Raw genomic sequence first — 25,816 nt, forward strand, 5'->3', positions numbered from 1 at the left:
ACTGCTGTCTTTCTTGCGCGCTGCATAATAGGACAGTCAGACAGGTAGTAACTAGCGTCCACATGAGCACAGTAGTGCGGGTACAGAGGAAAGCTGAAGATCTTTCTCAGGAGCTTCGATCCTGAAGAAAAATTCGTCCTTGCCCGAGGATCAGCCTCGCCAATAAATATGGCCTCGCGTACCATCTGCCGGCCATCCTGGTTTGTGTGTATACAGCGACTGCTCCGAACTTCGATCCCGGATCAGGAAATTTTTTTTCTCCAACTGCAATGTGTCGTGTATTCGCGCAATCAGGCGTTCGCGCTCCGACGCCATGGGAGGCCGGCCGGTGCTTCCCGGGTGTCAACAAGAACTTTTTTCGCGGCTGTATTTTGTGTAACGGAAAGAAGGAGCGCCAACACAGACATATGCTTATATGCTCGGGTCGCCGTCACCGCGGCTTCTACACTTTACGTGCGCGTATGTTCGTGCAACAGACTCGCACGCGAACCCATTCTGAGAGGGCCCGCTCCGAGCCCTCGCCTGGATCCGACACTGTGCAATCTGTTTTGTATCTAATCAACCTCAGGATGTAATGCAAAGCTCTGTGAGAAGTGTTTAGCTTTCCTTGTTGCTGCGTGGCTGCGCTTAGAACTTTGAAGAAATCGCGCTGTCTCCGAAAGAAGGTGGCCGCACGAAATACTCTGCAGAAGCAGCGTATTGTTGGGCTGGTCATAAATGTCGACTCGGGCTTGCATGGCAGGTATTTTGCATGTCTTTCGTATACGCGCTCTTCTTTTAATGCGAAATCACTACTTAATAGCAACTGATCTGAAAAAGGTGATGAGTCTCCTCGACCTTTGACCTTAGCCGAAATTTGACTGCTGGTAAACCTTGGTGTGGAACACCGGCTTGTCCTACCCTGAAAATGAAATTGGCCCACCCCCAACTATAGCTAGGGCTGGCCCGTCCCCGAATTGTGGGTGGCCCACTCCCGAAAATTTTAAAACTGAGTTGACCCGCGTTCAGACTTGGCCCACGCCTTGAGGCCCAAGCCAGTCGGCCATCGCAGCAAGGATGCAAGCAGTGCTCAACCTCCATTCATCAACTTTCACTTGTTGGAGACTCGCTGTGAAAGCATTCGGGACGCGGACTGATAACACGGGGAGGTCCTTTTGGTGCGAGACCGCTGCTCCAGGGCGTCGTCTTGTGCTCCCAACTATGCTAGAGCTACTCGGGCAAGTTTGGGGGAGCGTTGCGCAAACTTGTGGCATCTGGTGGCAGTTAAATTAATGATTGGTCGCACACCGCTACCTGCGGCTGTAACAGAAAGTCTCCTGCCAGTGAAGTGGCGCATCGCTTAACCTCTGCGCCGGTAGTTCAAGGTCAAGTTTGATGTCAGTGAACACAATGCATCAGGGTATGTATTGCAGAAAGACGTCCCGATGCGGAAAGCTGTAATGGGACCCCTTGTGAGAAAGTAGATGCACTTGTAAACAAGACATATATGCAAGAAATAAACATCGCTTGTTTTGTAATTGCTTTTCCTTATTGGCACTAATTTGCACTTTTGTAGTCCTGCGCTGCTTAAGCACATTGGGCTTGTGCGCGGCACTGGCAGCCAGCAGTATACATAAGGGGTCCTTCACTCCAAACGAGCAATAAAATTTTTGTTTTTAGCAAAGTGAACAAAATGCGGATATACAACTCGCTCAGAGTGACGTGCATTTAACAACACGGCATCAGACAGCTATGTACACAAGTAATCCACAGTTATAATTTTTTTTTCCTACAGACATGAGAGAAAAATAAAAAAGGTAGCAATGACATCGACTTTGACACCATCAGAATTTACAACAATCGTAAAAACAGATGTTTCCTAGTGCTCGCTTTGCATGCGTAACCGAACAAAAGCATAATTCCTGCTTAGGTAACTTATCGAATAAAGATGGGACAAAAATTTCTGCACCTTTTACTATATTTGGTGTATATTTTTGGCATTGCGTAAAATTCGGTTTTCCTCAGGTTAAATTTACTTTTAGGCTTTACAGTTTTAAACGCATGATTGAAATATTGTTTTGTACATATCACGTGATTACGTAACTGTTCTATGGTTAACACTTCTGCAAGCTTGGATGTGTTATTTCTATTCACGTCATCCGTTGAAGCGCCATATGCCATATTTTTATACATTTGCAAATGATTGTTGATTCTTCAAAGTGTCCGAACAAAATCTGTACAAGGTGATACCATAACGTAATACGTTTTCGCCACGTTATTTAAACACTTGTTGTGCGGTTGTGCAGCTTCTGATGTGGTAAAGCTGTGCTGACAGAGTCCTTAGCTTCCAACATGCAGTCTCGATCTCAGGCAAGACCAACGCTGTGTTATCTGCAAATTGATAGATTACCGATTTCAGGTTACAGCGAAAGAACAAACAATAACCACACGAACAACTACTAAACGTCAATGCAACAGCAGCAAAAACATTTAAAAACACAGCAATAATAAGCCAGCAAGAAAATAACACATAATGATGTTCTTCTTTAGAGAAAAATAAAGATCTAGGCACAAATGAAAGAAAGTGACGACCGTTTGAAGGAAGTAGGAGACGGTGAGCTTTGAATGGTGGAGGGTATACGCTGTTCCAGTGGTTAATTTCTGCAAATCCGACTGTCTGTTTGCTGTAGTTAGTATGTAATTTTGGTAGAAGAAAATTGTGTTGAGAAAACCGCGTGATGCTGGGATTATTTAGGCTACTTTTACCGACAATATAAAGCAAATTGCTATTAAAGGCGAACTGAAACGCAGTGATTCCCGAGTTAAATTTGAGTAGCAAATTAATCGTAAGAATATGCAGTTCACTGAAAAGCGGAGTGACATGAGCATTATAGTGACAATTTGTGATGAATCCAACAGCTTGATTTTGTACGTGTTCTAGAAGAGATACACGAGTCTGATACGTAAGACCCCAGGAACTAAGGCATTAATTGAGATGACTGTGGATGAGGGGCGTAATGAAGTGTGATTAGCGTTGTTGAAGAAGTCACGTACGTTTAGAATAATTCGTAGGCCATAGTGTTACGGTACACAGTCGCGAAGTGAAGAGGACGTTGTTCTGTCGCTGGGCAGTCGACGACGAGGACAAGGACGCTGCAGCAGCTAGTGCTGGTTTCTGGTGTGTCTTCTGTGTATGGCCTCTTGTTCCTGCTGCTGAACTAACCCCGCAATACTATGAATCATTTTGTTTAATTTGTTTAATATGAGCAGTAACTTCAAAAATAAGCCAAATTCATAAACATATTGACTCCATAGCGTGTAACGCTTTTCGTAAACTGTATTCCTTGAGACGGGCATTGCGGTTGTCTGCCCCATCTGTACACCTACTTGCTTACAAATGTAGTGTTCTGCCTGCCTTAGATTATGCTGCTGTCATTGGGGACACACAAACTAATAATTATTATTATTATTACACACAAACTAACATGAATAACTTAGAGAAGCTTCGAAAGAGGGCGGCACGGTACATATTTAACAATTACCGACGTAACACATCTTTTAATCCAAGCTGACCTTCCGACAATAACTGAGCGAAATCGTTGTGCACGACTTAAATTTATGTATCAATTAATTAAAAGACACTACAGAACGAAGCTCGCCGATTTGCTTGCTTTTCGTCCGGATATGCGACGCGACAACGACACCAGCTAACTTTAACTCCTTTTCGCGTTCGAAATAACTTCTTTAAGGGCACAGGGTAAGCCCTATACTTCCCATGCATTTTAGGCCATGTTGAGGTACATGTTTCTCATTAACTAATAACAGTAGCCTAATAATACATATATCATTGTTTGCCAAATTTTGTGCACTTTTTACTGAACTAGAATATTTGAAATGTGTTGAAAATTCGATTTTAATAAAATTTTTTCCGGTAGTACACAAGTCTGGCCTTTCTTTGCGCATTTCAAAATTCATAACAGAATAACTGCTCAGTGAAATTGCTTAATTCTAGTTCAGTAGTTGGCAACACTTATGTAGATGATTGCAAAAAAAAAAATCAGCCGTCTGTCTTGAAAGGCATTGGAAATAATGGTACCTTTGTGAGAAAAAACACTGTTTTGAGATAATAGAGCGTAAAGAGAAAAAAGATGTGAAAAACCATTTTTTTATTCGCAGAAACGCCTCCATAGTAATTGGTTTAATAGCCCCCTCACTGTCGCCGTCATTTTTTTGCTTTTCGGCTTGTCGTTTTGACTGTCGGGCCTCTTTTGTAGGCTGTCGTGTTGCTCGGTCCGCAAAGTACATGCGCTTATGGTCAGCTTCCCTCAGCCACTTGATGGTGTTGCTCCCTGGGTTCAACCCACACGCCTTCAAAACGTTGGCCCGTGCGATGCTACCATCATTAAATGAAAGAACAGCATCCAGTGTTGCCATCCGTAGGGTCCGAAGCCTAACAAACACATTCTTTGGCGCGCGTTCCCAAACAACATGGTTGAACGACTCATTTGCATTTTGAGTTCGCCCATGCAGGCACTTCTCTAGGAGCTCAGCCTTCGATAGCTCCCTATAAATGGGTTTGATAGCCTCCAAGACAGATGCAGGCAAACTCTCCTTGTGGAAAAATGGCTTGCCCTCTGACTGACTTCTGTTGAAGGCACACCACGTATCAGGTCCCTTTGGGCAAAGTCCATGGCATGGGTCATCGTCTGTGGCCGATAAGTGGAAGAAGGTTGCCCAAACGGCCTTTCGCATTTCATCCAGGTTTCCTACATTTCTTCTGATGGCCAAACCATAGTACGTCTGGAGCTTGTCTATTACTGCATCAGTCAGTCGGCCTCGGCCCGAGAGGCTCTTTCCATCAGAGAGTTTTCCTGCTTTGTTTCCTTTTTTTAGCCTTCGTAACCTTGTGCCCATCCTTTTTTGCACGTGCCCTATGCACTCAACCTTGGATATTTCAACGGAATCACCATATGGCATTTGTGCCTTCACAGCCATAAAAGCCTTGCTGTCACCATCCCCAAGGTATTTGACGTATCGAACGCCGTGAAGCTCCTCACTCCTGCCGAAAATTTTCAGTGCTCCTGCGACTTCCATTCCACCGCTGGTGCCTTGGTAGTTGTTTGGCACACCTCTCTATGAAGGGGGTCACTGTTTGTACCCTTGATGCTGCACTTTGGACAACGTTTAGACAAAACCTCCACATCCAGCACTTTCCCAGAGTCTACACTGGTCGCAGAGACTATGCCGTTATTGGAAGTATGGCCTCGCTTCTGCCAGCTTCCATCAAGAGCAACTGCGATGTCTTTATCCCCCTCATTCAGCTGCACAGCTTCGTCAGCTGCCCTTTTCATCGACTCCTGAGCAGCATCTTCGATGTGACCTAGAAGCTCTTGATTGTATTTCGCAAACTTTGTCGGCGGCTTAGGAAGGTTTAGCATAGCACAGAGTATATTTCCTGCAGCCATTCCCTTACCAATGGACCTCAAGGCATACACTAACCTGAGGTTGGCTTCATAGAGGCCAGAAGTAGTTTTCTTCGACATCTCAAATCCTTGTGCGGCACTACACACTTCACAGTTCAAACTGTACACGCTTGCAACACCTACCCGTTTTGTCACAATTTCGATGAGCTCAACACTTCCACCGCACTCTCTGCACACACAAATCTGTGTAATTGCGGCACAAATGCCGTCCATGACCATTAAGGCATATTGGCTGCTGCTCTGTAGCACATCCTCTTCCTGGAAGCACAGAGAAAATCTTGAAAGCTTCGATGTCGAGGAGCTGGCGCGTTCGGCGTTCGGGATCTCATTCGGTCGTGGACATCCTTTTTCTTTTTCACGATGAGCGTAGCGGTTGCCGTGAAATTCACGCCTGACGAAGGCCTTCTTTGCCCTGGGCATCTCAACTTATCAGCAGCAACCAACACCGGCACAATTTACAATACTGATCGAAAGGGATAGCACTCGGACGCAGCTGCATGAAGGTTGCAGAAACGTGGAAAAAACGTGCAAAGCGTCTCAGGATTGTCTTGGCTAAAAAAGAGGAGCTGTACAATAGTTGCCAGACAATTTTTTATATGTAGCTGATTTTAGACAAGTTTTGAAATCAGGTGGTGGACTTTTTGGTTGAAAAAATTGACGATAATCCTGAAAGGGGGCGTGGCCGCTCACTACTTGGTTTCGGAAAAAGCGTTTTTTCAGCCGTAAATATGGCTTTCTGAGGAAAGTGCGATCATGGAACATGTGTAGAAAGAATTGAACTTCTAAAATTCCAAAAGAAAAAAAAACGATTTTTTTCTAATTTTACCTTACCCTGTGCCCTTAAATACTCATTCCTTCTACACACTATTTCCGATTGGAATAGCCTCACTAACAATGAAGTGCTGCAGCCTTCGCTGACGTTGTTCTCGCAACATATCACCTAGTTTCTATTGCATTTGTTGTTTCACTGTTCTGTTGTATATGTTTAATTGTTGTATTCCCAATGGTGCAGAAGAGCTTCAACTTGCACTGTTATTTTTGTTTGCTTTTGCCTGTTTTGTTAAACTGCTTAGTTTATATCCCCGCGCCGCTAAAATTCCAACTCTGGGATTGCAGTATCAATAAATAACTCCAACAACCACTGGGATGAACTTCTTGAGAGTTGATGAAAAATGGCGTTATGTTGTCTCGATCCTTCTTTCTTGAATTAAAAACAATGTGCTTCGTCTTGGAGGGATTAATTATCAGTCTATTATTTTGGCACCATACGTTTCAATTAGCCAAGTCTTCGGTTCAGTTGGTCGGTTAATGCCTTGATGACAGGTAAAGAGAGTCCTGTCATCTGCGTACGAAAGACGCTGGGATGCCGATCAGAGGCATGATGGTAACTCATTAATGTGAATTAAAAACAAAAGGCCACCGAGTGGGGAACACCTATACTAACGATCTTTGATTCGGAATGAACTGATGTGGCCGCTGCTTGCTCTCGGTTCAGTAAATAACTTCTGAGTAATTCTACGGCGGGACCGTATGGAGAAAGTTTTCTGAAAAAAAAAAAAAAATGTCGTGATTAAAGCTATCGAATGGTTCAGTGAAGTCGGTAAATATGAATCTAACTAGTTTTTCTTTATCAATTGCCGTCTTGAATTTATCAGTAAGTGTTTTTAAAGCCAAGTTAGTAGAATATCTTTGGTGAAAATCGAACTGCCCAGGCGTTAATAGATTATATTTGTTTAAGTAGTTAGAGAGACGCTCTACAATTCGTTTTCCTACCGCTTTACTGGAAAGGGAGGATGGATATGGGCCTGTAGTTCGTTGTAAAGGTTTTGTCACATTTTTTTTTAAGTACGGGGATGACTTTACTCTGTTTTAATTCCACACGCCAGTCATGAAAATTACATTAATGGTGTGAGCAAAGATGACCAATAATTTGAGTGATATTATGCATATGGACGTTATCTAGGCCGCAAGTTGCAAGTTTTCGACTCAGAATAGCTGCGTGCACTTCGTATGACGAGGTGGGCAAAATGAAAAACGAATGTGGAACGTGGCGACAACTATGAAAATGTGTCGACGCTGTTATCTGAGGTGGATCGGCAAAAACTACTGCATCACGAGCAATGCCATCAGTGTAAGTGAATGTTTTACCGGCGTGGCATATTGGAGTTACGCTATTTTTGGACGCTTTATTCAGAAATGAATTTAAAATGTGGCACTGTTTTCCGACGTTGCTACCTGCATCTAGGACGAGACTTTCATAGTAGTTCCTTTTAGCGCGAACGCCTGGCTTTCTAATAACGTGCTAACGTTGGCTTTCTAATATATTACTGTTTGATTTAGCGTGCTGATTATTATTATTTTTAATGCATATTCGCTTCCAATGCTGTCGGGCGGCTGGAGCCCCAGTCCAGCTGCACTGTATAGCAGCTTTTTCTCCGGCCACCTTTTTCGCCTTGTAAAGTTGCGAAATAAAGTTCCTTCGATTGATCGGATAGTCAAAGGAGAGCAGATAAGGCAAGCGTCCTTCCACCACCGCACCTGCCGCCCGTTCTTGATTATCGAACAACGTTTATTCTTGCATTATTTCTTGGCCAAAAGTTGAGGTTCTGCAGTCGGTAGCTCTCCGCCCCATGATGCTTAGAGCGCCCATGGTCGTACAGGTGGTCTCGAGGAGGCTCCATGCAAACTCCCATAGGCGGGGCGCCAGCTTTCCGTCTAGGTAATAGTGAGAAACTATATGCATGAGGTGCATGTGGGGTAATTAGTTAATTAATTAGAGCCAAAAATGTCCAAAAAGTGGGCGGGGCCACAGCAAAAGTGGCGCCAAATTTAAAAACGAAGCGTGGCGCCAAGTTTGAAAACTCGAGAGGGGCAATGATGGAACTTGATTAATATAGGCAAAAAAGGGTCAAAGAGGAGCGAGGAGGCGTCAGTGCTTACGCATTCGTTCAATGCGGGGGCCGCATGTGATCTCATAATTTTTTTTTCTTACTGATTATGTCTGTTGTAGCTTTGCCGATAGTTGGTGTTTTTCTTTCTTCTTCAGTTATGCGCAAAGGAATAGCCGGCGCCATAATCAGGCACTTTTATGTCCTTTTTAATAATAAAAAAACGCACTGGCGATAATAATGTGCGCTCTGCAGCCACATTTTTTAATGCAATAGCGTTAAGTGCCTCGTTCTCCAGAGAATCCGGTGTCGGCGTGGTGAGCGAAAAATCACGGGCGTATGTGGCTCTGGCAGGTGGTGGTCCCCAGAGAGCAACCTGTAGGAGGCAGACCTTGCGGCGTCTTCGCCCACGTGATGGCGAGCAAGCTGGCCACGTTTAAATCAATGGCAGGTTGGTCGGGAAGAGCAACCTCCATCGCTGTGTATCGTCCTTTCTTGTCCTCTGGCCTTGTGCCGTTGCGCTGTTTCACTGGGAATCCATGGGTTACACAAGCTTGCCCACCGCTGGCAGCCATCGCGGGGCAGTGGCGCATTGCTTAACCGCTGCGCCAGGAGGGGACTCCCAGGGATGGATGAATGCGGAGTATAGCTTCTGCACATATGGGGATTCAGCCATTATATATATCAGGCCATACTTTTAAGGCGCAGAGTAAGTATCCCCTCCATCCAATCTCTTCTTTTTTTTTCGAGGGGGGGGGGGGGGGGGAAAGGAGACCTACCCTTTTCTTGTTTTTGGTAATGCTCTTGCTGGGAAGTCCCCCCGTACTAAACGAACGGGGCTACGCGGCTGGCGCTCCACCGCGCAAAACTTGGGCATGCAGTCACGACGTCTGCCTTGTTAATTTTTTCTCTCTGCCTGTTTCGTTTGCCCAGAATGGTGGCTCTTCTCATTTCCCGCATGTAGAGCCACTTGCCATTGCTCGTTTACTTGTCTGTCGCAAAAATCAAACGGCTGCGGCACACTCTATCTGCGATTTCACGATAGACCAGGACGGCGCCTGGCCCACTCGAGGGCAGCCCTCCGCCCCTGGCAGCTCCGTCGCATTGCAGTGCAGCGCCGGGAACAGCCGGGGCCCAGCAGAAGCCACGGGGCACCAGGGTGCGGCCATGGTCCAGGCCTGCAGTGCTGGGCCAGGCCACCAGGCGGACTGGGACATCAACGACAGCCACGTGCCCAAGGTACGCCGTGTGCTCAATGATCGCGGAGCATTTGGGAGGACTCTCCTTGCTGGTGATCCATGTCAGCAGCGCGAGATACGAAAGGACTCTCAGCCAGCATTATTCGCCATCGAGAATAGCAGCTCTTATGCGCACGACTGGCTCAAACCACACAAAAAAAGGAAAACAAAAGGTTTACACACATAAACAGTGCACAGTTAAGTCAACTTCCGTCGAGGATTTGCCATTTGTGAGAAATATGGCAGGTTTGCTGATCCGTGTGTCCCGGTTTTTGGTGCTGTGATAGGCTTCAACTATCTCCCGTGTTGTCTTGCCCAAGTGTTTGTACAACACTCTTGTGGTGCTGAACCTTGGCGAGCACCCCTCGCACGCGAGACAGTGGGCTGCTACGCTCGAATATGTTTCTTTGTTTTCGACATTTTTCCCGCGCTCACGAGGACGTATGCATTCAGACATCGTCCAGTCTGCCCTATGTATACCGGGCTCGCATAATAACTCTGTCTGATATACGACAACTTCGGTGCACTGAACAAATGGTTCGTCATGGCGAATAGTCACGAGCACCACGGTTCGGCGTCCAGAGTTTGCACTGCACGGATGTGCGGATACGGGGCAGTTTCATGGGGACGGACAAAAGCACATCCACCCGATGCCGCTTCGCCATGTTCCATGCGAGAAGCGGTGAATAGGGAATATGTGAATTTCTTTTATCTCTGTGGCGTGGTTGGTCTATGGTTTATGGGGGTTTAACGCCCCAACCCGCCTCAGGCTTTGAAGGACGTCGTAGGGAGGGCTCCGGAAATGTCGACCACCTGGTGTTCTTTAACGTGCACTGACATGTGTACTGACATGTGTACTGTGCGATGCCAGTGCACGCTGAAGATCCCCAGGCGGACGAAATTATTCCGGAGGCCTCTACTATGGCACCTCTTCCTCCCCCCCCCCCCCCACATCTTTCACTCCCACCTTTATCCCTTCCCTCACGGCAGGGTTGAGGTGCGCCCGCCTAGAACTAGACAGTTACTGCTTCATTTCCTCTCCTGAAAACCAATTTTTCATTTTTTTTCTTACCCGCCGCAGTGGCTCAGTGGTAAGGGCGCTCGGCTACTGATCCGGAGCTCCCTGGTTCGGACCCGACCGCGGCGGCTGCGTTTTTATGGAGGCAGAACGCTAAGGCGCCCGTGTGCTACCTGTGCGATGTCAGTGCGCGTTAAAGATTCCCAGGTGGTCGAAATTATCACGGAGCCCTCCACTATATGGCACCTCTTTCTTCCTTTCTTCTTTCACTTCCTCCTTTATCCCTTCCCTTACGGCGCGGTTCAGGTGTCCAACGATATATGAGGCCATTTCCTTTTTCCAAAAAAACCCAATTATTATTATTATTATTATTATTATTATTATTATTATTATTATTATTATTATTATTATTATTATTATTATTATTATTTCTTTTCTTTTCATTCGGATGGCACATGTTTAAGAGGTTAGCTTCTCCGACTTGAAGCTGACAGTCGTGGACAAGTGACTCAGTCCGCCTTCAGCTTAGCGGCCGTAGAGATCACTAGACTGCTTTCAGGCTCGACTACTGGTGGAAGATATATATATTTTTTTCGCTCTGCTTCATTGCGTCACTGCCGGCGACGAGCAGTTTTAGCGCTAGGCCGGGAGCTTGATCGCAGCCTCTTAAGATAAACGCGCGGCGCGAAGCACCTTTCTTCGCGCCTCTTTTTCCGGACAAATATTTGCGCCGTCCCGTCGCCCTTCTTCGCACGCACTTCATCTCCCCCCGCGTGGAAGCCGGGAGCGGCCGACACGAGGCGCGATGAGCGGCGCACCCTCGAGTCCCCCGCGTGTAATGGACGCCGCCGCTGCCGACAACCGGTCGTTAGGCCTGTCCGCTCGGGGTGGTCGCCGCGAGCTTGACCGCGAACCGTGGCCGTCGGCGGCAGCGCATCCAATGATGGCGCGCTCGTGCGCGGTTACCGCCGCCTGACGCTCCGGCCTCCTCCCTCGCCGCCAGTGCGGTGCAGTCGTTCATCTCTGCGAGTCGATTCCGCTCACGGTGCAGCCTTTGCGGAGGACGCATACGACGTTGGCTGATGGGAGCACTTATCGCGCAGTTTGTATTGCTCCCGTCGCTGGAGCAAAGGGCACCTACATGTGACGGAGGCTTTGTCACCGCGCCATGCTCTTTCATGCATGTCTCTGTGCGGCTGATTTGGTGAGCAGACGTTGTTCTCCAACTCTGGCAGCGTGCTATGTTAGCCCCAATGGTTTCCAATGCCTCGAGCATTTTTCCGTTGCACCGATCAACTGGCATGGCTGGCCTGCGTGCTTCCTCGTGTCTTCCTCAGCGCTGCACGTTTCTGCTTCGCCTGCATGCGGCAGGTCCCACACCACCGCACCTGTGGTCACTCACCTCGTGGGGGGATGGGCCCATGCGAGCGTCGGTGGCTTGGACCAGCAGTGCAGCTGACACGGCTCTTGGAGGAACTTTCGCGCACTCGCAAGAAAATACCGCTATTTCAGCCGCCCATGAGTGCCGCGAGATGGCACCACAATGTACGTTTGTTTTCCCTTTTCCTGGTGATTCGGTTGCCCTTCGAGCCATCTGACGAGAGTTTCCCGCGTGGCTTGTCGCTTGTGGCCGAGACTGATTTCGCACTGCGCTCGTAACTTAGCCTCGTCTTTAAACGCGCGATTAGCGCCGCCTTTAGCCCAATGAACGAAACATCGAATCAAATGCAACCTCTGCACTTGGCAAATAACAGACAAGCAGGCGTCCCCTCAACACCAAAATCGCCTCAGTACTGTGTTGGCAATCATCAGCTCCGTTTTGGCCCGCTGCAGGGCAAGGCGATGGATCTCTGATCATTGCGTGCCAGCCACGCTGTTGCTTCTCTGTTCCCGCCTGACTCTCTGCCGCACCGGCTGCGTTCGAAATCTCCCCACCGTTTCCTCCCCAAGTCCTGTTCCCCATTGCATTTGGCCGGTATACTCTTAGGTCATCATTGGTAGCCCTCAAGAGGAAAGTGTACCTTAATTACCGGCCTCATCTATGCGGCGGAAACTGAAAGAATTGCAAGTTGTGGGGTTTTAACGTCCGGAAGCGACATTAGACGTTTTTGAGCATACCGGAGACGTGTACAGATTTGCTGGACGGCGGCTACGCATGCGCAGCCGCCCACCCCAACAGTGCCACTGCGCGTGCGCAAGGGGGGTTCGGTAAACCGGTATGCGTCTCCGCGGTATGCTAAAAAATATAGGGTTTTAGCTCTACCGTACGGTAAACACGGTAACTACGGCAATTGATACCGTGCGGCAAATGTGGGTAGGCAAGCCTAGCAACGGCAACGCGTTACCGTACTTGCCGTACGACTGTGCGGCTACGCTAAAACTCTCTAATGTGCACTACGAGGGATGACGTAGTGGAGGACTGTGGGTCAATTTAGGTCACAACTCGGATTCGTTAACGCGCGCTGACAACGCACGGCACACGGGCGTTTTTGCATTCCGGCTGCACCGAAATGCGGCCAGGATTCGATCCCAGAAACTTGGAATCAGCAGCCGAGAGCCAAAGGCCATCACAGCGAACACTGGGAGGCCAACGAAAAGTCCTCAACTTAAACTGGGGACAGCGCGGCGAGCTGTGGAAGGATAAACGATAGGCGCAACGTTGAGAGACGTGAAGCGATCGGAGCCGGTCCAGGAACAAAGGCCAGTTAACAGTGTTCTGTCGCTGAAATCGAGAAGAAAACGGCGGCATGGGCAGCGCACTTTCAGGGCGGAGCGACAGAGTGAATTCCGATGCAAGGCAAGCGTGGCAGGGCGGCAGAGGTGTGGTGGCTGATGTAGTTATTTCATTTGTGGCGGTGCGCCACAGGTGGCACAGGTCAAGGTTAATTGGACGCCAGTGGGAGCAGCCTTTGCCCTGCAGAGGGAGGCTGATGATGATCATCATTATGATAATTTCCGTAAAGTTATTGACGTGAGTTTATTTTCTAGTCCGTATCTTGACGTCACCCCCGTCACGTCCTTTTCCACGCCTGGCTGCGCTGTCCTAAAATTACTTTCGAGTCTTTTCATTAGACTCTTAATTAGTTTCGACCTCACAGGTGATTACTGACAAACCTAGCCATTCTCCTCGCAACTTCTCATGCATTTTATTTATCCATTATTGTTCGAATGTTTGGGCAATAGGCATAGTACGCACGTATCGCCAAGTCAGCCGGCAAGTCGCTCACTCAGCTTGTCCTGCCACCTCGACGCCACCGAAGGGGACAAATGAAGCAAACGCAACGAGGACGTGAATTTCATGCCACGAGGTCGCCTCAGTGGTCGCGTGTCCCGTGGAGCGACGGCCACACCTCTGTGTACCCCGTCAGAGATCAGAGATTCGGGCGTCTGTTCCCGCTCCGGCCTCCGCAACGGATGGCGCGATTCCCATCAGAGCTGGGCCTTCGCGCATTGCGCCCGACGCGGCGCTCCCCGAGCTCGACAAAAGAGTCTGGCCCCATCCGAGCGGCGGGGCAGCCGATGGTAATCCCGCCTTTGTGTCGCGGCTGAGGCGCCAAAGGTCGGATAGTGGAACAGTGTGCGAGCAGACGTGACGTTAGTTCGGTCAGCGGTTGGAATTTGAACGGGAGGTCAGGGCTCCCCCTTGGCGCTGTTCATCATCGTGTCACAGTAAGCTTAAATACCGTTCACACTTGGACGCATTTCAGAGGATCTTCACGTCTGTGTTTCAACTGTAGCCTCGTTTCTGGCTGCAAAGGCATCGAGAAATCCCCTCCACATAGCGGACCGGAAACCCAGGCAGCACGCCCTAGCTGTCTGCACAGAGGAGTGCTATCCCTGGGCCCCGATAACAACCTTCAATATCGCGCGTATACTTGGAAATAGACCGCTGTGTGACTATACAGATATGATACCCTCTCTTGCGGAGTGCCAGCCCCAGCGTCGAGTGCGGGTGACGGGGGCCACAGCTCAATGGAAGCACAATTTTTTCGGGACTAGTTAAAGCGACTCTAGGTGACGCAAATTGATTATTCCTGACGTAGCTTTCGGACACAAAGCCAACGATGTGTACTAGTTCAACTAATTTCGTTTTATGCGACACACTTTTTCCTCCGTTTATGGAAAATCTGGGCATTACTATCGCACCAGGAAACGCTCGCATGTTTAGTAGGCGCAGCAAGTATGCATACGTGGAAGGGGCTTTGTTGGCAGGCTTCGCAAGCAAAGCGAGATCTTTCCATCGAGCCTTCACGCGAGACATTTCAAACGTGTGCGGCGCCAGCTATGAACGGCGAGTGATAACGACGAGCGCCTGTCGTCAAGGCGGCTGTCAAAACACTGTTTGTGGACCCCAAGGGCGCGCCCTAAAGGAAGCAAGGACTACATGGCTGCGCCATGCATATTCGCGGTCTATTTACATACCATGGAGGCTGCATTTGTCTCGACCCGTCCGGCGGCGCGCGAAAGGGAGACTGTTGGGCCCGCAGGTGAGCGTGTTCGACGAGTACCAGGAGTGGGCGGACGGCCACTGCCGCCACGTGTACCGGCCCGACTGCGAGGAGGCTCGGCGGCACGCCTCCGGATGGGCCATGCGCAACACGAACAACCACAACGTGCACATCCTCAAGAAGTCCTGCCTCGGGGTGCTCGTCTGCAGCCTGCGCTGCGTCTCGGACCAGGGGCACAGGGTGCACCTGCGGCCCGCCATCTGCGACAAGGCGCGCAAGAAGCAGCAGGGTACGTGCACGCCCCCGCTCGATGTGACTGCCGCTTGATGACTGTGTGTGTGTGTGTGTGTAGGCAAGCCGTGCCCCAACCGGCGCTGCTCGGGTCGGCTGGAGGTGCAGCCGTGCCGAGGCCACTGCGGCTACCCGGTGACGCACTTCTGGCGCCACACCGAGTCGGCGGTGTTCTTCCAGGCCAAGGGGCTGCACGACCACCCGCCCCCCGAGCCCAAGGCCACGGCCGAGGCCCGAAGGGCGCTCAGGGCGAAGCGCGCAGCACTGGACTCCGCCGCCGCAAAGGTATACTGACAAGAGGCTATATTTGCAGACCAGACTATATACCACAACGTGCTCCGCGAAGACACGAACTCTACAGAGTGATGCGTGCCGCGTTTGTAGGCATTGTAGAAGCCCGTGTTGGTGCGAGTAACCCTTTCGGCGAAGTGAAAATTTCTCAATGTAAGGTTGGCCTTGATGGCCCGCTGTCCAGGAATCGCAGAAAGCAGATGTCCGAAGGTCTTTCTGGCTTTTTATTATATTATGTTTTATTATGCACGTTCCTGTCTGGTCCGGATTAAAACAGCAAGCTGTACTCATAAAAGAAAAAAATGCTTTTTTGTTTCTCCTTAAAATTGATCGTTACATCCATAACCCCGCCTTTGAGCTACCGAGAACGGCCGAATTCCTCAAATGGTGTCTAAACCCCTGCCAAAACGTGATTACACAGATACTCTATCCCAGATAACCGGCGCGCACTACTCATGGGCTGTACAAAAGGGGCACATCAATAGACTGTAGTGCATGTATTTCGCCTGCACCGGCTTCCGTGGCTGCGTGCCCAGAGGCACGTGGTTACGGCCGCTGACACACCGCAGTGGTGATCCGTCTGTACGCACACATGATGGGCAGGCGTCCCCCATTGAGCGCGAGTGTTCATCGCTCGAACGAAGACGCGCGCAGTGCCTGCGAGGAAGTGCCAAAAGGGCGCCGTCTCGGCGGCGGCAGGGGAGCAGCTGCCGAAGCAGCAGATCGGTGCGGTAACCCCCCGAGCTTCCATTTGTCAGGAGGGCACGGTCGTTCTCCGGCGGCGCGCAAACAAGCGCCCATTTGCCTCTCAAACTCTGCTCCCGTTGAAAAATGACTGCCCTCCCATTCCCGGTATAAACGACCGCGCTCTTCGCCGAAGGGAGCACGTCAGTCGATCACTCGGCCGCTGGTGGTCCGGTGGGAGGGAAAATGTCACGGTCTGCTTGCTCTGCAGCGAACGGGATCGCGATCGGCGGAGGGGGGAAGCGGCTGTCTGCCGCTCTGATGCGCCCCCACCGAGTCGCTGCGGCGGGGCAGGTCAGCGCGATGAGCGGCGGCCGAGTGGGCGCGCTCTTTCCGTGCACTAAGCGGGGATACTGGCCACGTTGGTTGAACAGCTTTGCGGCCTTTCAGCACATCAGTAGCGTGTGAGGGAAAAAAAACTGGTGCTCTGTCAGTCCCGCGTAGGTTATACTGCGTTTGTCTTTTTCCCTCCGTCACATCTGGTTGGATGCATGGCTGGACATCCGTATAACGAAACTCACTAGGTTTACGAATTGCATGATAGAACAAGCGATGTGCGAGTCTTCAACGCTAGCCGCGAAGCGACACAATTTAAATGATTCTTAACGCAGTTTGTGACTACCACGTTTCTTGCCCAATGCGATACTTGATTGCAACCGACGGGCGCGTTCGTGCTGAATGTTTACTTCTAAAAGCACACAAAAGCAAAAACTGATGCGACGCTTAAGTCACCTCAAGAGTGTAATGCAATACATGTCATATTTCTCACAGCTTCTGTTGTAACTTGCGCGTGTTTAGTCCGTTTCTTTGCAATTAAGTAAGGTTTGCGCTCGGGCTAGTTGGTTGTTTAACACTGGAGTAAATTGCAGGCGCTGCATAATTTTAGAAGAAAAGAATAGAATCCAGGAAAGACGCTGAACACGGTTATACGCATACGACCAACAACCAACATATTCTTGATATGGAGAAAAAAAGAAAACGCAGACGATAACGAAAGAAGAATCACTTGATTACGGGAGGCAATTCAAAGTACAAGAGGTTGTTTTCGAAAACGGCTGCGTCGGGTCCACGTTGAGGCTGTCATGTAAAAAAAAGAAACAGCACAATTTTGCGAATGCATAGTCGTGATAAAAACATCTGGGCGGCGGCCCCAAGTGCGGGCTTGCTCCGCCACGTGCTTCCGAGCAATCATGCCTATCTTCTGCTCTTGCGGCCACTTACGGTACGATGACGCATGCTCCCTGCTGTCCCGACGTCATTCTGCATGCTTCAATAGTTTAGCGAAGAAGGACGTTCTGGCGGGCTAGTTGGTTCATGATGCACAGAAAGGGTATAAACTGCGCGAACAAGACGGGACGAGAGGCACACAAATCGACAGACAAAGCGCTTTGTCTGTCGATTTGTGTGCCTCTCGTCCCGTCTTGTCCGCGCAGTTTATATATACCCTTTCTGTTCAATAGTTCGCCTTTTCAGAGTGTTATTCGATTTGGCCAAGATGTTGCTTCTTCAAAACCCGGCCGCACAAAGCCTTTCGCCGGTATGTGATCAAGGGGCGTCACGTGCATTCCGATGCTCCCAACGTTAAGGCAGCTTCCGGCCTGTCCCACGTGTGACTTCCTACACGGCATTTCGAGGCTTGGTTGGCTCACTAGTGGCGTGGACGGAAGTTTGTGGCCCGGAAATTGTCCGCTCAAACTGTCAATCACAAGCTGTGTAGTAAATAAAATAAAATGTAAAAGTTGATTAAGCAGCAGTTAACAAGCAACATATATGTGATGAAATAAAAACCAGAACTCGTGAAAGATAAAAACAAGAAAAATAAAATAAATAACGTCAAGAAATGAGTAGACAAAATGAAAACAAAAACAAAAAACGAATAAACACAAGAACAACACAAACATGAAGAAAGTCAGAAAAATGGAGTGAGAAAGAGAGGACACGGAAAGGCTTTCTTCGGATTTCCGCTCCTAAGCAGATGAGCAGTCGTTGTAGACGACGGGCGCTGCAGGCCTTAACGAGGGAGCGCCGGAATGCCTTGCAAGCGCCCGGGTACGTGGCAGCCCATTGCGTGCTCGGTGTGGAAAGGACGGATCACCGGCGAAACACTTTGTGAGCAACAACCATCTTGGCCTGACCGAATAGCGAGTTTATCGAGTTCAATTTTTTCGTACGCTTTCTGATATGATCATGTGTCATGCATTTGATTTTCTTCACAAACGCCAGGCGTTGCGAATAAAGCCTCATTTCTGAGTCAGCGTTCGTTCGGTGTCTACGTCGTTTTCTGCGCTGTTCTAGCGTCATTTTACCGAGGCTATTTGTCTCCAGATAAGGGAGACATTCGGTGACGGCACCGCAGCCCCTGTGCCGAACGCCTGCCTCCTGACTAACGGCGCCGAATGCACAGAGCACCCGTTTCCAGTGGAATGAGTCCTTGTTTTCGGCGCAACGTGTACACACCGACTTTCGGTTGAACATTCGTTTGTGACTGCGAGGCGATGTCGGCACGGGTTGGCTGCGCTGGCCGATATCCTTCGTTTTACGTCTGTCCCGGCGGCACAAAGGCGCAAAAAATATGTCACGTGTTCGATAAATATGTGCGAGTTACACGCACAAGCGGGTGTGAAATGCCGGTACTTCGCTTATTGGCTACGAGACAAAAATGGCGGCACTAAAATTGTAAAGAGCGAAATACAACTGAAACCTGTTTTTACGAGTCGATTTTTTAGCGAATTTTCTACTTTAACGAACAAGTTCACATTAACTATGCCACCGAAATACTCCATACTTGTCTGCGTTTAGAGTTTATCCACAAGAGCAAAATAACCAGATCCGTCTCGATGACTTCATAATTTATTTTTCTCCTCGTCTTTGGAATTGCAGAGCAGCTCCCATTACTTTCACTGCTTTTAAAGAAGCTGCCCAACGGGACGCTTCAATAGACTCAAGTGCTCCTTCAAATTCTACGTTGCAATGTGCGCAAAGAAGTGTCCGCGCGAGCTGTTTTAAGTCTTTTTGGTTTCTGCCCGTTAGAGACAGCTGCTGCCTCCTCCGCTGGAGCTCCTCTCGGTGCGAACACGTGTGTGCAGTTTGCTTTCAACGGTGCGCGAATGGGTTCTGTATTTTCCTAACCAGAGACGCTGTTTTGCGGCGATTAAGAGCACTCTGTTCGGGACGCAAACTTTCGATTCCAGGGGGCATGACAGCAGCCTATAGATTTGTCGCGCCGGCGTGGCGACCTCGTAAACTGGTAATCTTCCGAGCGGTGATATGTGCTGATATTTGCGGGCCAGCGTTGCAACGGTGTTTTGTAGCGGTAGCTACACTACGCCAGCCACTTCGCGAGGCCAGCGTGCCTGCGAGCTGAGCCGTGGCACCAGCGCTTCGCCAGCTGTGCGCATGCGCGGAGTGACGTCAGAGCACGCAGCTGGTGTGCGCGCCTCGCCGCTGCGCCGACAGCGGAGCAGACACCGCCCGCCTCGTCAGTTGTGTACATTTTATTTATGTATTTGTTTATTTCGGAATACTGTCAATCCCTTCTTGGGATCTTTACAGGAGAGGGCAAAACATACACATATAGGTTCAGTGCTAATATTTTCCTTAGAGTCAAAAATAGATGCAAAACATGCAATACACATATGACAATAATAAATAAAGCAATCGAGTCATAAAACTGATGATAGCACTTGAATACTGCAATGAATACACTGAGAGGAACACTGTATTACAAGATTGTGAACAAGGTTATGGTGCGAGGAACGTAAGCACAGAGCTGTAAGCGAGGGTAATAAATTTGTCTATGGTGCTCTGGGCTGACTGATGCATGCAAGCGATTCCAATCTCGGACACCTTGTGGAAATAAAAAATATCGGAAAGTATTACTGTGACAGAAATATTCTTCAAGGGTGAGTGCATGCTTGTGACGTGTTCCTCTAGTTGTGTTTATACTGTCACCGAGAAACGGTTGACGTAAGCAGGGCTGGTTTACTTGCTTTAATTAGACGCGCAAGACGTTGGGACGCGGAAGGCAGCAGACAGCACGAGAGGCGATGAAGACGAAGCATCTAGCCCCGAGGTGGCTCAAGGCTTGCCAACTGCCAGGAAATGCAGTTTAGCCGCTGCATGGCGCCACTATTCATTCATTCATTTATTGTACCCTTAAAGGCCCTTTTCGGGCATTACATAAGGGGGGGGGGGGGAACAGTTGAAATACAAAGTAAAGAGAATAACAATGTTAATACAGTAAAATACAACACAATGCAAAAAGGATCTGGAATACACTGTGAAATGTTAAAATGCAGTTCTAAGCAATACATGGTGGCGGATAGGCTAAATAGGGAATAACAAGAAAAAATAAATGGTAAAAATCAAAGCATGAGGTTGTTGTTTTTTTTTCATTTGATGTAATGTTCGATTAGTGCGTCTCCAAATTTACTAGCGTCACACTTGTTTACGATGTGATCTGGTAACTGGTTCCAATTTTCTATTGCTGTAGGTAGAAATGATTTATTGAAGGCTATTGTAGAACCATGTAAACGCTGAACACTCAGGGAATTGAAGGGGAGACACGATGTTCGGATGGGAGGTAGGAGTAATGAGTCACGGAGGTAAGGAAAGTTGTAATACAATTTATGAAAAAGGCAAAGTGGTGAGATTTTTCGATGGTTCTCAAGTGGTAGCAGATTGAGTGCTGATTTAATCCTGGTGATGCTGTAGTATCTGTCATAATTTGAGGTTATGTAACGTGCTGCGCGGTTCTGAATAGCTTCTGGGGTGTTAATTAAGTACGCCTGATGAGGGTTCCATATAGAAGATGCATATTCAAGTTTACTACGGATTAAGGTTTCATATGCCAATTTACGGACAGAAGGAGGAGCCAAGTATAACGATCGTCTGATGAAGCCGAGTGATTTGGATGAATTGGCCGCTAATTTCAAGATGTGTTAAATTGCTGGAAATGATGACTCCGAGGTATCGGTAGGATTGCACGTTTGTTAATGTGTTTGAAAGCAATGAATAAGCGTAAGTGAGGCTGGAATGTTTGCGAGATACTTGCATGTATTGGCATTTTGAAATGTTTAGCGACATAAGCCACTCAGAGCACCATCGTTCAATTACGTTCAAGTCGTTCTGCAGTAATAATTGGTCCCCGTTAGTAGCAATGCGGCGATAAAGAATGCAATCATCTGCAAAGAGGCGAATTGTGGAAGAAATACCAGAGGGAAGATCATTAATGAAGGTGAGGAAAAGAAGAGGGCCAAGGACCGAACCTTGTGGTACACCAGACAGCACTTTAGTAGGACCTGAACAATGGTTGTCTATTACCGTGTACTGAGAACGATCTATTAGAAAACAGTGTATCCATGCTACAATTAGAGGGTCAATGGACAGACCGGAAAGTTTAGACATGAGACGATGGTGGGGTACGCGATCGAAAGCCTTAGAAAAGTCTAAAAAAATGATGTCAGTTTAAAATGAAGAGTCCAGATTTAAGTGAAGATCAGTAGTCAATTCAAAAGCCTGAGTTTCGCAGGAGAGACCAGAGCGGAAATCATGCTGTTTAGTGGAAAAGAAAGAGTAGTTAGTAGCATAGCATTGCTCCCCCTCTCTTGAAGACACCGACTCGGTGTGGTAGCAATTGCAGGCAGGACCGCAAGGGTAGCCGCACGTGTCTGGCCTGTGGTGTAGACACGCGCGAGGGGCTAGCGGGCGTGGTACGGCTTCATCCGAGCGACGTGGACAACTTCGCAAGTCGGCCGTCTAGAAGAGCGAACTGTTCCTTGGGGGAGAACTTCGTAGGAAACTTGACTGAGCTGGCGGAGCACCTCGTAGGGGCCAAAGTATCTGCGTAGAAGCTTCTCAGAGCGTCCCCTCATGCGGATTGGGCTCCACACCCAGACTTGTTCGCCGGGCAGGTAACGCACATTTCGGTGGCGGAGGTTGTATCGCCGAGCGTCGTGAACTTGCTGGTGCCGGATGCGCTGTCGAGCGAGTTGGCGGGCGGCCTCAGCGTAACGAACAAATTGGGCAGCACCCATAACAGAGCGGGTAGCGCTAGCTGGAAGCAGCACTGCATCCAGCATGGTTGTGGCTTCGCGACCATGTACTAAACGAAATGGAGTGAAGCGTGTCGTTTCCTGGACCGCAGTATTATAGGCAAAGGTGACGTAAGGGAGTATGGCGTCCCAGTTCCGGTGGTCCGCGTCGACATACATAGAAATCATGTCGGCGATCGTCTTGTTGAGCCGTTCGGTGAGGCCGTTCGTTTGAGGGTGGTAAGCGGTTGTTTTGCGGTGACTGGTGCCGCTTAGGCGCATAACCTCCTGCGTAAGGGCCGAGGTGAACGCTGTTCCCCTGTCAGTTAAAACGATGGTGGGTGCACCGTGACGAAGCACAATGTTTTGAATGAAAAAGTTCGCAATTTCGTCAGCAGTACCACGGGGAAGAGCTTTAGTCTCACAGTATCGGCTGAGGTAGTAGGTGGTGATCACAATGTAGCGGTTACCCAAAGAGGACTACGGAAATGGGGCGAGTATGTCCATGCCAACTTGGTGGAAGGGAACCTGAGGCGGATCAATAGGCTGGAGTAGGCCGGCTGGCTTAGTCGGCGGCGTCTTGCGACGCTGGCACTCGCGGCAAGTTCTCACGTAACGATTCACAACTGCAGCAACCCTGGGCCAGTAGTATTTTTGCCGTATTCGTGCCAAAGTTCGACAAATACCCAGGTGACCAGAAGATGGGTAATCATGGCTCGCCTGCAGGACTTCGTCGCGAAGGGCCGTAGGCACGACTAGAAGATGGACAGCTTCTGTTGGGCTGTAGTTTTTCTTATACAGGACGCCGTCACGTAAACAGAACGACGACAGCCCGCGCGAAAAGATTCGCGGGGGAGACTGAGCGCTTCCTTCTAGATACTCAATGAGGGGCAGTAGTTCGTTGTCGTCCCTTTGGTGTTGAAGGAGAATGGACGTGGAGATGGCGCCGACAAAAACAGAATCGTCGTCGGAGTCAGCTCGGTTGTCCTCGATAGGAGCACGAGACAAACAGTCGGCATCACTGTGCTTCCTACCAGACTTATAGACGATGGTGACATCGAATTCCTGAAGTCGAAGGCTCCAGCGTGCAAGCCGTCCGTCCCGAGGGATCTTTGAGGTTCGCCAGCCAACACAACGAGTGGTGGTCGCTGACGACTCTGAAAGGGCGGCCATATAGGTACGGGCGGAATTTGGTTACTGCCCACACAATGGCCAGGCATTCTTTTTCGGTGGTGGAATAGTTCGCCTCAGATCGTGACAAGGTGCGGCTCGCGTATGCGATTACGCGTTCGAGACCATCCTGCCTCTGCACAAGGACCGCACCGAGGCCGATGTTGCTGGCGTCTGTGTGTAGTTCAGTGTCGGCTGACTCGTCGAAGTGTCCAAGGATGGGCGTACTTTGGAGACGAGTGCAGAGGTCTTCAAAGGCTTGCTGTTGCTCCAGGCCCCAAAAGAATAGTTCGGAATCTTTCGTGAGTCGCGTGAGGGGCTCAGCGATCTGGGAGAAGTACTGCACAAAACGCCGATAATAGGCGCAGAGACCCAGAAAGCGGCGCACACTGCGCTTATCGGTGGGCACAGGAAAAGTAGCCACGGCAGCAGTCTTATCGGGGTCTGGGCTAACCCCTTTAGCGCTCACGATGTGGCCCAGAAACTTGAACTCTTCGAAAGCGAAGTGACACTTTTCGGGCTTCAGGGAAAGACCGGCCAACCGAATTGCGAAAGTCAATCGGTGACAAACACTGCGCGGCAGACTATCGGAAAAGCGGGCGCGATGTCAACAGCTTGGTTGGCGAACAGGTGCCCCCGAGAGATGCGAGATCATAACCTCCGACTTTCTCGCCGGACAGCGCTCACTGCGCTGCGATGCTATTTTGGCTTCATCGTGGTCGAGCCGCAATTGCAACGCATAACGAAGCGTCGTTACCCTCATTTTCAGCGCCATTAAGCGATACAGGCCACTTTCGCCAGCGTTCTGTTCCTCCACTAACGACGGCGCACCCGATCGCTCCTGTTGACAAACTCATTCCTTGGAAAGCGCACAGGCCATTCACGTACACGCGTGTCAGTGTCGGCTGTGTGGAAGACGAGAGAGTGCACGGGGCCCTGGACACTTTTATGCGTTGCATATTGCAATCACTCAGTTCAGCCCTTGGGCGCGGCCGGGCAGCCACCAAACCACGTGACCTGACGTCACGACAGCTGGAGGAAAAGCTGGGCCCGGTCGCGCGCGGCCGCAGCCACCACCTGACTCCCGCTCCTCCCGCTAGGGGCGCTGCGCTATGATTGACGTCACGGCATATGTATAAAAGAGCTGCGCTCCTTCGCCGGGACAGTCTTATACCCCTGTCACACGGGCATTTCGAGGGCCCTCGAACCGATAGTCTATCGACTCGAAGGCGATCGAGCGCTGCTACACGGGCAGTTTCAATGGCGATCGAGTCAATAGCCTATCGAGTCAACGGAGCAGCACGGAACTTTATCGAGATATGCAACGCATTCTTGGCTTAACCAAGCTAAGCCTGGCCATTTTTTTTGAACATCGCAAATAAACTCAACCGGGCATTAGAGTGTGTTGTTCTCACTAGCGTCTCCATGGGCGGGTCCACTTATAGCCTCACCCCTCCAACGTAGGAGGGAGCTCACAATCGCGCTCGAAAACGGGCTTGCTCTTTTGCTCGACTTCTTAAAACTCGCTCCCTCCTCTTGTAAAGCGTCGCTATCGATGTAGGTTTTGGAACAGCTGTCCACCAGATGCATTCGTGATCAAGTGAGCATCGTGCAGAAAGTTCATCGAAACTTAAATCGCGAGCCGGACGAAGCCCGCTCACTGGGGCGCCATCACTGGCAGTACCTGCCTCTATCGCAAGAGAAATGGCAAAAAATAACAAACAACGTGACTACGTCGGCGGTGGCGTTTCAGTCAGTGGAGCCGGAGGAGAGGTGCCCAGATTTGACCGTGCACACAGGACACAACTCAAGCAGCAAACGCCGCTCAAAGCTGCCCTCCAGCCAATGGCGTCGACTGATTGTCACGACGCTCATTTCAAAGAACAGCTTGCACGAAACAGGCAGAGCATAAGGGAGGAAAAATACAGACGATAATTCTGTGCTCGTCTGTGTTATTCTCATCATTAGCGCCTGTTTATACAAAGATGTCCTTGCAGTCATGATGATGAGGAAGAACGTGCTTCGCATTGCTTGCAGGCGCCGTTATCATGCATTGTGCGGTTCGCACTTCACACGAGGGTTTGGAATTACGGCAACCTCTTTCGAAGCAGCTGCAAACCGAATGTTTACTGGAACGCGTAGTTGTGATTGTCGGCACCGCGCGTCGAAAATATTCGTTCCCTTAAGGCGCGGTTCGGGTGTCCACCAAGATATGAGAGACAGTCGTCATTCCC

At 49.5% G+C, this 25,816-nt stretch overlaps 1 protein-coding gene across 4 annotated transcripts in view; it reads left to right on the forward strand.

The window, feature by feature from the left end:
- The window catches only part of LOC144106486 (uncharacterized), a 79,319-nt gene that overhangs the window by 15,353 nt on the left and 38,150 nt on the right, over positions 1 to 25,816 (forward strand). For 2 of the 4 annotated variants that reach the window (XM_077639303.1, XM_077639304.1), the window contains exons 1-2: positions 14,617 to 15,343; positions 15,407 to 15,630. In XM_077639303.1, the coding sequence (XP_077495429.1) occupies positions 14,671 to 15,343; positions 15,407 to 15,630 (897 nt within the window). In that variant the 5' untranslated portion in view covers positions 14,617 to 14,670. Of the gene's footprint in view, positions 1 to 9,395; positions 9,590 to 14,616; positions 15,344 to 15,406; positions 15,631 to 25,816 lie in introns of those variants that run through there. The other 2 variants (XR_013309020.1, XM_077639305.1) reach the window with 2 other exon arrangements.

The sequence above is a fragment of the Amblyomma americanum genome, chromosome 10 (assembly GCF_052857255.1).
Source record: "Amblyomma americanum isolate KBUSLIRL-KWMA chromosome 10, ASM5285725v1, whole genome shotgun sequence".
Lineage (NCBI taxonomy): Eukaryota > Metazoa > Arthropoda > Arachnida > Ixodida > Ixodidae > Amblyomma > Amblyomma americanum.